This window comes from Antedon bifida, chromosome 1 (genome assembly GCF_963402885.1).
Source record: "Antedon bifida chromosome 1, ecAntBifi1.1, whole genome shotgun sequence".
NCBI lineage: Eukaryota > Metazoa > Echinodermata > Crinoidea > Comatulida > Antedonidae > Antedon > Antedon bifida.
This window is the reverse complement of record NC_136226.1, coordinates 6,792,762-6,807,147: the sequence shown is the minus strand read 5'-3', so window position 1 is coordinate 6,807,147 and position 14,386 is coordinate 6,792,762. Positions and strand designations below refer to the sequence as shown.

The window sequence follows — 14,386 nt, the reverse complement described above, 5'->3', positions numbered from 1 at the left end:
TTTGGTGACTGGGACAATGACGTTTTTAATAATTAATAAATACAAAGAAGTTTTAATTTGATAAGAAATCGTTTCTATTTATAGTAACTTGGTGAAGAATTTAGAGTTTTCTTTGTGTACAACTTTTAGAAATGTAATACTGCACTGTATTGTTACTTACAGAATACTGGTCAATGTAGGTGCAAGTTGTTAGTTACTGGTAGACAATGCACAGAATGCCAATATGGATCCTATGAACTCACTGGTAGAAACATTTTTGGATGCACAGGTAGGTTTATTGATGTTTTCTGGTCAAAATGTTTATATTTCCTACTCTACTACAATACCACATGAACAACTATGAACAGCAAACATGGCATTTTAATGATTAATAATTATGGTATACAGACATTTTGAGTCATCTGAATTTTGGTATGTATCTATATATATATCTATAATTTGTCCAGTAACATAGACAAATTGTATGAGGTATCCAATGTTTTTCACCTGTGAAGTGATAGGCTCTCCAAACACTTAACCTAACATTCCTCACTGTATTAAGCTCTATCTACACTATCAAACTAGTTTAACAAAAAGTGTGGTATTCCCAAATATGGTGATATGACATCATTGTGTCCAAATATGGGCACATCACATTTTGTGTCACATAATTTTGATAGTGTAGACAGAGCTTTGTAGAAGTTGCCTATGATACTGAATATGCAACGATATATGGAGATACAGTACATATAGTCTTGTATCTATTATTGTTGGATACTTGTTTATCAATATTTGTCATATGTTATATTTTTCTATAGCTTGTGAGTGTGATGTTGGTGGGGCTATTAACAACCTGTGTGATAAATCATCTGGTCAATGTACGTGTCGTCCAAGAATCAAAGGCAAAAATTGTAACGAGTGAGTCTATCTTAACGTTTATTTTACAAAGATTATTTATATTATTATCATCTTTTTGTTACAACATATTATTGAGTGTGTAAATATAATAGCACTAAGCCAAAATGTGTTCCACTATCTCCTCATAAACCGCAAGTCCGATACTAGCACCGTTCGAGCTGGGGCATCTTTTAATTCCCCTTTGTCCATTAAGCTATATTACAATGGATGGTTCAGTGTGTAAAGGTAGAATTAAAAGTGAATTATTATTATTATTATTACAGACCTGAGAGAGCTCACTTTTTCTATGACCTGTACCAGTTTCGTTTTGAGATTGAGGAAGGTCGGTCCACAGTTGGAGGTCATGTGCGCATTGGATATGATGAGTCGGTGTTCGCTAACTTTTCTTACTTAGGCTATGCTATCATGTCTGAAAGTACTCAGGTTGGTACCTATTCAGCAACTCAAAAAACACAATGATAATGACAATGTCCATATGTATAGCGCCATTCCAATGATCATTGCTCATTGCGCTGTTGACCTAGATGTTTAACAGTACTGCATACACTTCTTGATTTGAAACTTTGAATACATAAACAACACAGATACTTTCAAGAAGATGAAAAATCTATTTTAATGTAATGAAACTGACTCTAATTGACTAATAACAAACTAATATTTTTATTTCATCTTTCTTCCACAGCCCTCTGTTGTTGTTTCGGTAGATGTTATTAATCATGAACTGTATCGCATCATTCTACGCTATGTTCACACCGGAAGTGAAATCATCCGTGGAAGAATAAAACTGACGCCAATTGATCCAACTATAGGTACTTCTAAAGCTGATAACGATACATTGAATTTAGTCCAATTTAATCGAAAAGCTCAGCGGACACACGATAGAAATGAAAATCTTGTCTATTCACTCTTGTAACGCGTTTTTTTTCTGCGAACATTGGATTTGCGCAAACAAATACGCCTCGTGGAAAACCAGCTGAGGAACTTATTATTTGTTTATGCATTATTGTATCTTTTTTTTTTTCAATGACTTTCTTTTTTGTAATCAAATGTTGTAAGAAGACTTTTTTTAACTTTCTCAATACAAGGTATACAGGTTGAAACAGATTTTGTTATTGTTCTTTAACAGGTTCAGAACAAATAGTCTCTGTGATATTTCTTCCCGGTGCTGGTCCACAGTTAGTCACTGTTGAAGGCGGTAACAACATATCACCATTTGTTTTAAATCCTGGACGATGGCATGCCACCATTGAAGCTACAGGAGGTGTTCTTTTGGTATGATATCACGGCTAACTTAAATAAATAATAATAACTTTATTCACAATCTCGGATCAAGTTAAAAGTATACATAAAATAATTATATTTTGAATATTAAATAAAATATACATACAAAATTAGTTGAAGTTGTGAATGGGGCTACACTGTAAGCAAGAGCTTAGATGCAAAGCCCCTTTAAATAATAAATTTGAAATAAATAAATAAATAGATAAATAAGTAAATAAAAAAATAAATAGAATAATAAAATTAAATACTTTTTTAAATAAATACATTTACAATTGATTAATATATTTCATCTCCGGTCTGGATGTTCAATTGTAACTTATGCTTAATTATGGCTGTTTTACTTTATCAGTTTGATTTAACTTTTTCCTTAATTTTTATTTTGTATTTTCATTGAGATCCAGCCACTGATACCCACAGCATTGTAATTTTGTCAGTAATTTGCCTTTGGATTTATGCTTAATTATGATATATCTTTATAGGATTATTTAGTCTTGTTACCGTCTGCTTATTATGAAGCGAGTACATTAAAGCAACAGGTCACTGATCCGTGTCGAGCTGGTCAACATCAAATCCTGTAAGACATTCTAATCTATTTATCCTTTATTTCATTTTTATTTCATTTCGACAGTACAAAATGATGAAAACTCTCAAAAATTCTTCAGCTGATGATTTGTGGGATATGACCAATCATTTTTGTTTTTGGTATGCCTTATTTTTTCAGATGTAACCTGTTTGTTTACCCACAAGTCGACCAATATGAAGTTGTTTTAGGTCAGGCTGGGTACTATTACAATTCGGATGGCGCAAGAGAACCAACACGTTTGTTTATAAATAATACGATATTACTTGAACTCGGTGTCCCTCAGATGGCCTTAGTGGACAGAGAACAGGTATGGCTAGCGGATAATATAATGTTTGTGTCAGCAGGACTGTAGCCACCAGTACTGTTGGTCAAGTTTCAACCTAAACACTTTTTCACAGAGATCTTTGACAACCCAGTGGCTTGAACAGAGATTGTTCCCTTTTCTTGCGAAAACCTGACCACTTTATTTCTCGTGGCTACATCACTGTTCAGTCTTCAGATTCAAATGTTTATGTTTAACTGTTTGTCAATTTTGACAAATTTTGTTACTGGAAAATTAAAAAGTCAAACATAGTCAAGATAATTAGCTATTATCTATTTTGGTATTAGATTAATTCCATATTTAAACAATTTTTTTTTTAGACGATGTTAAGTTTATCTTTCCCAATCTCTGTCGCTGGAGAGTACGTCTTGATCATGGAGTATTATGGAGGTGGTACAGGGATGAGTACAAATACAATTGATGTGATTACTGAACAAGACCAAGTCAATGGATTTGTAGCAACATATGAGTGTGAATATTTGTAAGTTTTAAATATAATGAGTGAAACATGAAAGCATACATTTCATTTATAAGAAAAAAAAAGACCATTATAATAATTTTTATGGCCACACTGTAACTATAATACTGGAAAAACAATAAAAAGACTTATAAGCAGAGTGAAATTTGAAGTATAATCTCTAAATTTCTTCAAATTTAAGAAATTATTCTAATTGTTTCTAATTATTGACCAAACTACTAAAGAACCAAATAAGACTCCATGGCCATATTCACACTCAAGTTAACTAAAGGGAAACATTTTTTCATTTTAAAATTTTTAAAAAGTGTTTCCCTTAAGAGAAATCATTCAATATTTATGAATAAGTAAGTAACTTTACAGAAAATATCTCATTAAAGTGTAATGTGTTTATATAGTCCCAACTATTAAGTATATGTAACAGTCTTGACAATGCTTTTTATCAATATTTGATGTTTAGGTGTCGTAGCGTTGTTATGGACATGGCCAATCGTGTCAACGTGTTTGTGTTGCCAGAAGAAGTTTTCGAGATTAAGTTTACTCAACATCAATTGTTAGGCTTTGTTGCTGTGGTAATTTGTTGTTTCTTTTTAAAAAAAAATCATATACAGTAGAACACTTGGGGCACTCCTATTATTAAGGAGAGACTTTACACTTTTATATGAATTAAATGAGAGGCAGGTATGTTTTAACACTATGGCCAACCATTATATTCAGAGGACACTCCACTGGGACGTGTTATTGAGTCCTAAAAGTGTCCCCTTAATAGGGGTCTACTGTATTCATAAAACATTTTATGGCGGTAGAAACCGAATTTAAATATATTGAAAGTTATATAAAGAATTAAAAATATTTGATTTCGATATAAAAGAGTACAATACAAAGACAATATATTTACATTTTGGAAAATACTACAATGGGACACTGCCCTGTGAAATAAACAAGGAGAAATATTTTTGTCTGCCTCTGTCTACACTATCAAACTTTATGTAACAAAAAAATGTGATGTGCCCATATATGGACATGATGTTATATCACTACCATTTTTGGGCACATCACACTTTTTTTGTCAAATTACTTTGATAGTATAGACAGAACTTTAGAGTCCTGAAGGTGTCCCCTACTGAAAGTTTATTTAATAAAATTAAGTAGCTAGTATTAATTTAAGTAGCTCTTCAGGTCAAAGTGTAATAAAGTATGTACTTCAATTTGTTACAGAGTTCAATTGTTGCAATTCCTGTTGAGATGTGGAACTTTGACCTTGTGACTCCAACTCTACAATGTGTCCGAAGTTCAAACAAGAAGTAAACCAACTATTATTTTGGAAATATTTAGTCTTTAAGTTATCTTAATGGATAAAAGGAGTATAATTGTTTTAATCTATTGTATTCTTTTTCAAATGTGTGTTTAGAATATACACAGAAAATAATTAATTTATTTAATTTTATTTATCCTAATGTCAAATTATTTAAAGAAACACAAGTCTATAACCTCAACATCTTAATGGAAAATATACAATATTAAATAATATATAAAAAACATAAAAGTTGCATTAACATCATTAATGTTTTTCCTTAACTTTAGATGCTTGGCATCAACATATCCAGATGTGGTATCCTCTGTCAAGGTGGTCGTTGATGAGGTGGTTGACTCACCGCTGCCGCCTAACATACTTGATACCAATGCAAAGTTGTACTACATGAATTCAAATTCAGGAAAGGTATAGAACATTTTTTCCCTCTAAACCTATTTTCACATGCAATAACAGGGATGGAAAAAATAGTCAAAAGATGATAAACATCTTAATTAACAAAATTAACAATCTACATCTGCAAGAATAAAAATGCTTTGTTTTTTGTTACAGAGTGAATTGTTGTTAAAGGATGTCAGCCTTACTGATGGACAATATATGTTCATAGTACACTATTACCAACCATACTATTCAGCATATAATGTTAATTTTGACATCATTGGGGATACTAAGCAGTCAGGTAAAACATACACTAAAATATTTCTTGATATAATTATTATATTCTCTTAATTGATATGAGATCGTCTAAAAAGAAAATTGTTTCTATGATATAAAAATTATAATATACACTCATGAATACATTCTTTTAGGTACATTTGAAGCAAAATACTGCCCTCATGTGGTTGGTTGTCGTGCATTGGTTACAACAACAGATGGCAGTGAAATATTCAATTTGTTAGGAGGAGTATTCGTGTTTAAAGTTAGTTTGGAAACAGTTGATACTAGGGATATATGGATTGTAAGTATATTGGCTCATTTATAGTAGATGTTACTGTCTTCTGTGGCCACCACCGTCACTGAAGGATACTTATTTCCAGTACACTTCACTGCTGGCTTACTTGAGATATACCGTTATACCATGCTATACACTTTTATTTTTAATTTTATTTTGCAAAATTGTGACTTAATGCTATGGTATTAATTTAAATTATACAGTTAGAATCTATGAAGTCAAAAGCTAGAATGAAATATGTATTATTTAATGATTTTTTTTCAGGACTATGTGTTGGCAGTTCCAAAGGAAGTCTTTAACTATGAGCTGCTCGCGCTGTCAAACCAAGATAGAGCTAAAGACTTCATAACAGAGTGCGGCCGTCAAGAGTTTTACATAAGGTAAATCTAGCATCATAGTAATCTAAAGTTAGTGTGCCTAATATTAAACTGTATTCTACTAAAAACTAAGGTAGAAAACCTTTTTTATTACAACACTATTCAGGAAATTCACTTTGTTAGTTTCCAGTGGGTGTCCCCTTCTAATGAATTACAATAGATACTAAACTTATCTTTGATGGAGTCACATTTATTATTTCTTAAGACTTTGTTTAATAGTCTGACACACTGTTATAAAAAAAGTATTTGTACTTATAATATTAAAATTATTTCGATTTTCCATAATTCTGTATCAATTAAGTTTATTTGTTCATTTGCTTTATAGCCCTTCAGCAACAGGATTCTGCCGCGACAGTGTATTTTCACTCAGCTCATACTACAACAATGGAGCTGAGCAGTGCCAATGTAACCTGCATGGCTCTTTGGATTACTTCTGTAATGAGCTTGGTGGACAATGTCCATGCAGAGAACAGTTCACTGGCAGACAATGTGACCGCTGTAAAATTGGATACTTTGACTTTCCACATTGTCAAGGTTGGCATTATGTATTTTTTTAAATTATTTTTTCTGTAATATAAAAATTAATCTTTAGTTTTTTATTATTTTTCCAATTGTTAGCTCATTCTGCTAAGTGACACGGTTTTGCATGTTACTAGGCTAGATGACTGATAATTTTTTATATCTAATACCTAAATTTTTTATAATCTAATATTTTATCAGTTACATATTTGTTGAACTGGGGTTCTTTAGAGAATAAGAGCTTGTCTTGAGGGCTTGACCTTATGCCTATACAGTAACTTTAAAAAATGTTGGGTACCCTTGGGCTTACCCAAAATATTTGTTTTAACACATTTTACAAAGTCAGAAGAAAGCTTTTAGAGCAAACAGAAGTTTTGGTTTTGAAAATTTTATTTTGAAAAAGGTATTTACCAAAATCTTTAAAAAAATGTTTTGTTTATTTTCATAAAAGATTGTGAATGTTTATCTGGGGTATGTAATGATGTGTCTGGTGTTTGTATTTGTCCACCAAATGTCATCGGTGATTCCTGTGATGGCTGTCAGGAGAATTACTTTGGTTATGATCCAATTGCTGGCTGTATTGTAAGATAGTTTTCCAATTTATAAATAACATAATGTGCTTTTACTAAGTAAATGAAATTATTCATTGCACTGTGTAAATGATATACAGCAAATCTATGAAAGGCAAAAAATGTAAAAATTGAGGATGAATTTGATCTGGTAATTCACAGATAGAGTATCCTACAATTAGGCTTGATGGTAAAAATCCCATGAATAAATATCATGCAGTGGATAAGATATCAGAGCGGACAGAATGATTGATTAATGTACAACTCTACTTATACATTACATTGTTAACATAATGTTTCTGTTCTTTTACTCTAACCATCAGCTACAGTATACAAACAATTTAAAGAGATACAGTAGACCCCCCCCCCCTGGGACACCCTTATTCAGGGGACACCCCTATTGAACACATATTTCCTGTGAAACAAACAAGTGGAAGTATATTATTAACACTACGGCCAATCCCTACTAATGGGACACCTTTTTGGGTTCCGAAGGTGTCCCCTTAATAGAGGTTTGTAGAATATTCTAATATTGGGTTGTTTGACAAAAAATATTGTTGTTTTTGTAGGAGTGCGACTGTGATGATCGAGGAACTGAAGGTGACATCACTAAATGTGATCGAGTGTCTGGGCAGTGCAAGTAAGTTTTGTAACAAGAGCAAAGATCACATAGATTCAAAGAAAAACACATAAACAAATGAATGAAATAAAGAGAGACAATTAGATTAAAACTAATCTTAAATGACTTTATTGAATCTCTGGAGTAGAGAAGATAAACAATGGCCTTAATATATACACATTTTTTTGTTTCAGTTGTAAGCCGAATGTAGGTGGACGACGCTGTGACCAGTGTTTGCCTGGTTTCCATTCATACCCCTTCTGTAGTGTATGTAACTGCCAGTTACCAGGCACTGTCGAAAGAGTCTGTGATGATGTCTCTGCTGATTGCATTTGCAAGGTCAAACATTTTTCATGTTAAACTATTTATAATACACAATATTATTATTATTTATCATATATCAAATAATATTTCTTAAGCTGTCTACACTGTCAAACTAGTTTGACAAAAAAAGTGTGATGTGCCCAAATATGGTAGTGATATGACATCATGTCATGTACACACATTGGCACATCACATTTTTTTTTCACCCAAAGTTTGATAGTGAGTTTTACATTTTAAACAGATAGCTTCTGAACCCTTTAAGCCTACTATTTTCCTTTTAGTGTTTTATATCTTTGTTTTATATCTGTAGGAAAATGTTGTAGGTGAATTTTGTGATAAATGTTCCCGAAACACATTCCACTTGGAAGAACGTAACTCCAAAGGTTGTACTTCATGTTTCTGTTTTGGCATCACTAGTGACTGTGCTGCAAGTACCAACTTATACAGACAACAGGTAAAATCTTAATGGTTGTGTTGGTAGGCTATTTCGTTAGATACCTACCTGTATAGACTCTACATATGTAGAGTCTATGCAGGTAGGTATCTCATGAAATAGACTCTTAATGCTAATAACATGGTGAAGAAATATCTCCACTAATCCAATCACCATAATATATCCAAAAGATATTTTAATTTGTGTAATCCAATTACCTAAAAGTATAGGTTCAATTTTTTTAGAAATCTATAGTAGTATCAATGTTGCAAGTGTCATTCAGTTAGTTATATCTTTGTGTTATCTTTGTTACAGGTGAATTCTATGAGTGGATGGAATGTGACTAAACCAAGTGACAGTGAAATAGTAAAAAATGACGATACACTGACATTGTATGCAAGAAACACAGCCAATAATAATGATCCTGCCACTGTCTATTGGATAGCTCCAACAGAATACCTTGGAAATAAGGTATAATAATAATATTATCCTGGATTTATATAGCGCCTAATGTTGTGAAACTTCTAAGCGCTGAACATTATTACCCCAGTCATTTTTTCCTGATCAAACATGTATGGAAACATACTCCCATAATGCAGCTAGTAATCAGCGCAAAGTTGTGTCTTGATCTAAACGGGTTCCCATTTATACACCTGGGTGGAGAGAGGCAAACGTACGTAAATTATCTTGCCTAAGGATACAAGCAATGCGGCGAGAGTTGGATTTGAACCTCGATCTCACGATCAGTAGTCGAATGTCCAACACAATGCGTCACATGCCCTTTACACAGATTGTGTATTTTAGGAAACATCTATTCAGGGGACGCACCATACAGGGATACTCCTAATTTTAGTTTTATGCATTTTATCATATTTTAACTTTTAACTTCCAAATTGTATCCAATTTTTAAATTTAAGTTTTTGTGAAATAATGTGTGTGTATTCTATTTTAATTGTTTGTTTATATTTTATAATATATATCTGTTTTTAATTGTACTAATATATATTTGCGAATCTTTAAGAAGAATTTCTATTATTATTTTATATGATAATGGACAAATAAAGCTTTTCAGTATCCAGTAATAAGAGGATACTTTCCTATGAAATGAATGAGAGACAGTACAGAATGCCTCCTCCCCTATTTATTCCTAATGAGGAGATATAAATGAATGTTTCATTATACAATAAAATAATTGATACATTTTATTTCAATCTTACACCTTCAGATAACATCATATGGTGGACAACTACGATACACTGTGTATTATCGTGCGGATGCATCAAATCCACCCATCTCAATCAGACGTCCCGATGTCATTTTGTCAGTGAGTGCAGTTTTCTTTTTCTTTCTAAATTATGAAGAAATATTATTTAGGTTAAAAATCTCACCATCTGCCACAATGTGACAAAGATTCCATTTCGCAAACATTAAATTACAATTCGTTAACAAAAGTTACATAATTTTATTCAATCATCAAGAAAAAAGTTTATGTTTATTTTAACAAATCAATGCAATGTAAGTAGCCTATGAAATGGGACAGAATTCTGTAGATGTATTATGTATGAATATTAAGATAAGAAAGATAGAAAGAAGAAAAGAAAATGTTATATTTCCAATTTCTCATTTTCAGGGAAGAAACCTTCAGATTACGTATAGTAACATATATGAACCTAATCAACAAGGACAAGAAGTTGCATTAGACATTCTAGAGGTAAGCATTTTTATACGAATACGAATAAAACTTCATTGTAATCCACTAGAGATTGAAGTTTAACAGAGGATATCTCTCTCTCTCTCTACTGTAGACAGATCTGTTGTTTTGGCAGAGTTAGATGTATTTAATAGTATAATCATGGTATACAGTCAACTCTTCCAATACTGGACTCTCAGAAAGCCAAAAACTTTAAGAACACATTCGGAATACCAGATTTCCAGAAAACCAGACATGGAAATGGGTTTTTTTAACTCTTCCAATACCGGACTCTTAGACACTGGAAAACTGTAAAAACACATTCAAAATATCAGATTTTCCAGGACACCAGACATAGTTCAGCTCAAGGGTGTCCGGTATTGGGAAAGTTGACTGTATACTGTAATACTCAACTATAAATAAAAGAGTGCCTTGTTGCTATAACCTCCTACAAACTGCAATGGAAAACTTGAAGTGTCTTTCCCATAAGCTCTGGATGATGCTTTTCATTGATTAAAGAGATTATTTGGACTATTTACTCATCCAAACGCCCACCAGTATTCATGCACTTTAACTATAACAGTGTTAACTTGTTTGTTTTTTTAGGGTAATTTCCATTATTCATTGGGTGGTGGTCAGGTAACTCGTGAGGACCTTATGATGGTGTTAGCTGACCTGAGGATGCTACAAATCAGAGCAAAGTACTACACATCAATGCAATATTCAAGGTTTGTTGAAATATATCAAATAGATACCAGTTTAAAACACAACATCTGGCAGCACAACATAGAACAATGCACAATTAAGAATTAGTTTACTCAGAGAAGATTTTAATTTAAAAATAAATTTCTTCCACTAGTTGCAGAAAATTATGAATAACTGAACAATGCAGGTGATATGATTGTGTTGTGTAAAGATGATGTGAATTTTGAAAGAAATTTTATATTGTAAATTTATGTATGTATGTTGAAACTAAACACCATTTGTTGTTATCAATTTTCAGCTTAAAAAATGTGTCATTGGATATAGCAACTAATCAAGGTACAGAGAGGGTTTACTCAGTGGAGAAGTGTAATTGTCCAGTTGGCTACACAGGGCTATCTTGTGAGGTAAAACTAATGTAAAAAAAATGTTGTAAACATTAACAACTCATTAATGTAACTCTGGAAATGGATGGTATGTATTTTTTTATTTTGACTTCAATAAAAAAAAATATTTTGTTTCAATAGGATTGTGGGGATGGTTATTACCGTGTTGAAGTTGGTGCTTTCCGTGGTAGATGTATACCATGTGAGTGTAATGGACATAGTGACCAATGCGACAAAGAAACTGGTGAATGCATTGTAAGTACAAATTACATGTATATAGAAATTTTTTTCAAAAAATGAATAGATAATATAATACTAAAAGAAGTTTCAGAATTTACAATTTATAGTGTTGTGAATAGATTTATTCATTGATAAGTTAATTAAACATGTTTCTGTTTAGGGCTGTCAACATAATACTGAAGGTCGAACCTGCGATGGCTGTAGATTAGGCTACTATACAGATTCTAAAGGAAATAGTACATCACCTTGCAATCTATGTGCTTGCCCACAAGCTATCGAGGGTAACAGGTAATCGTAAAACTAATTAATGTGTAGGACTTCAACATTAATATATTTTTTACCTATGGAAGGCTAGCCAGTGGTGTGAAAATGGTATTGAGAAGATATATTAATGATAGGTGTAACATTAAACATTTTTTGTCACAAACAAATATGAAAAAAACAGATATGAAAGATACCCTTAATTTCACAATATTTTGATAAGAAAAGGAACTCACTTAATTATGCAAATAATCACCTGATTATGTCATTTTTTTTATAGTTTTGCTCAATCATGCTCTGTGTCTGGAACAGTAACTACATGCAACTGTTTGCCTGGTTACACTGGTGTCAGCTGTAATCAGTAAGTGTTCTATACCTTAAGCCTTTGTTCACACTACATTCAAAATGAAACATTGAGGAAGAGATTGATCTATCAGAACATGGTAAAAAAAAAAGTAAAACCATCTATGCCTTCTGTTTTTTTTTTTACTTCTATGGTTATAATTTGTTTGGTATATAAGCACTCTAGGCGTTGTTTACTGTTCTGATGATGAGAATAGTTTCTCGAAACATGTCACATTTTAAGGCAGTTTGCCTTTTTATTAAATGCCTCGCTATAGTCATTTTAACTTATAATTTGTTTCTGTTTTATCTCTATTTTGCACTTGAGTTGGGATTCTAATATAAGGAATGCATAATGTGTTGCCTTGTTTGTTCTATTTTAATGAAAAATGAATATTACTATACTGTATTCCCTTTTATTTACTGTTTCTTATTATTTCTATAATATATATACAGTATAATATAAATCCAAAGGCGAATTACTGAAAAAAAAACTGTGGGTATCAGTTGCTGGATCTCAATTCAATACAAAATAAAATAAGAAATCATATTTGTCCTTTTTTTCTGTTTACTCACAGCTTTATACTTTATTTGTTTATAAAATTATATATTTATTTTAGTTAAGATCATGGGACTGCTGACTCTTGTAGTTACAGTATTATTACTTTAGCAGTCCCTGACCAATTCATCTTTGTACATTGTATATTATGTTTTGTTGGTCAAATAAATAAATGAAATGAAATGAAATGAAAAAAGGTAAATCAAACCAATAAAAAAGGAATGCAAAGCTTTTAAACAACACTAGCCCTTCATCATTGAAAGTGAGAGTACAAAAATATACAGCATAATTACAATATGGTATATCTTTAATAAATATGTTTAATTATTTATTTTCTTTACCAGATGCGAATACAACTACTTTGGTTCCCCTGCTGAACTAGGTGGTTCATGTCAGCAATGTTTTTGTAATGGCAATACTGATACAAATCGTGTGCAACGCTATTGTCACACACTCACGGGAGAATGCTATTGCGATACAGGATTTGACGGTTTCCATTGTGAAAAGTGTGCTGATGGTTACTATGGTGATCCTGTTAATTTACATAACTGTCAAGGTAACTTTATCATGTATATGCAATTTTTATTTTTTAAAAGAACACGAAAAGGTGATCTGGAAAGAAGGTTTCAGCGCAAAAATATTGATCAAAACTTACTATTTATTTAAAAAATAAGAAAATGAAAACATATGCACTTAAATGACATACAGATTCTTAAAAATTACCTCTATTAGAAAACATGGCAGGCTTATAAAATATAGAGAAATTGAACATGGAATAAAGCCTATTTTCCACTAAGTGAATTAGCGCACGTATATTTATGTTTTCATCTTTCAAATCCTTCTCTACGAATGCGTATAAGCTGATGGTTTCGATTCGCGCAAATAAATTTGACTAGTGGAAAATTGGCTTAAGATCAGTTAGTTTCAGTCTATGAAGGCAATAGACGCTAACTAAGATATCACAAAAACTGAGTGAGCCACACAATTTTCAAAATATTCTGAATAAAGTGAGTAAAAAGTTAGAAAAAGTTCAGTTTCAGCATACAAAGCAATAGATTGAACAATTTACTGACTAATTTATGCTTTTATAACTAGATGATCAAAAGTACACAAAGTTTATTCAAGGTATGGCAAGCCAATCTTGCCAAAAGTCCACCATCCATACCAATGACAGACAATTGAATTATTTCTATTGGGGTTTTAAAATTAGTATTCTGTTTTTTTAGAATGCGAGTGTAACACGTGTGGAGTTTCCAGATGTGATAACAGTACTGGTGGATGTGTGTGTAAATCCAATGTTATTGGAGATAAATGCAGTGGATGCCGGGTAAGTTTATAGCTATATGCAAATCATTTTTCGTTTTTATATGTTGTTTGTATGTTTACAATTAAAACGATGATGATTTACATACTAAACTGAACTGAAAACTGAAACTGAATACTAAAATAAGGATAATAATATAACTATAACTGCAAAATGGTCTATTATTCAAAGTTTACTTTTATTAATTTTCATTGTTTTAGAGGACAATACATCTTATAA

At 31.8% G+C, this 14,386-nt stretch overlaps 1 protein-coding gene across 1 annotated transcript in view; it reads left to right on the top strand.

The window, feature by feature from the left end:
- Window positions 1–14,386, top strand: part of LOC144839798 (laminin-like protein epi-1) — a 66,167-nt gene that overhangs the window by 35,575 nt on the left and 16,206 nt on the right. Inside the window, exons 14-42 of the mRNA XM_078695300.1 lie at window positions 163–268; window positions 798–897; window positions 1,161–1,320; window positions 1,580–1,706; window positions 2,024–2,169; window positions 2,658–2,752; window positions 2,900–3,068; window positions 3,404–3,564; window positions 4,019–4,130; window positions 4,777–4,862; window positions 5,143–5,278; window positions 5,423–5,549; window positions 5,680–5,828; window positions 6,087–6,202; window positions 6,525–6,733; window positions 7,170–7,300; window positions 7,857–7,927; window positions 8,101–8,245; window positions 8,541–8,684; window positions 8,979–9,134; window positions 9,889–9,987; window positions 10,294–10,374; window positions 10,960–11,081; window positions 11,357–11,462; window positions 11,583–11,696; window positions 11,842–11,969; window positions 12,223–12,303; window positions 13,188–13,399; window positions 14,070–14,170. Coding sequence (XP_078551426.1) covers window positions 163–268; window positions 798–897; window positions 1,161–1,320; window positions 1,580–1,706; window positions 2,024–2,169; window positions 2,658–2,752; window positions 2,900–3,068; window positions 3,404–3,564; window positions 4,019–4,130; window positions 4,777–4,862; window positions 5,143–5,278; window positions 5,423–5,549; window positions 5,680–5,828; window positions 6,087–6,202; window positions 6,525–6,733; window positions 7,170–7,300; window positions 7,857–7,927; window positions 8,101–8,245; window positions 8,541–8,684; window positions 8,979–9,134; window positions 9,889–9,987; window positions 10,294–10,374; window positions 10,960–11,081; window positions 11,357–11,462; window positions 11,583–11,696; window positions 11,842–11,969; window positions 12,223–12,303; window positions 13,188–13,399; window positions 14,070–14,170 — 3,690 coding nt within the window. The remainder of the gene's footprint in view (window positions 1–162; window positions 269–797; window positions 898–1,160; window positions 1,321–1,579; window positions 1,707–2,023; window positions 2,170–2,657; window positions 2,753–2,899; window positions 3,069–3,403; window positions 3,565–4,018; window positions 4,131–4,776; window positions 4,863–5,142; window positions 5,279–5,422; window positions 5,550–5,679; window positions 5,829–6,086; window positions 6,203–6,524; window positions 6,734–7,169; window positions 7,301–7,856; window positions 7,928–8,100; window positions 8,246–8,540; window positions 8,685–8,978; window positions 9,135–9,888; window positions 9,988–10,293; window positions 10,375–10,959; window positions 11,082–11,356; window positions 11,463–11,582; window positions 11,697–11,841; window positions 11,970–12,222; window positions 12,304–13,187; window positions 13,400–14,069; window positions 14,171–14,386) is intronic.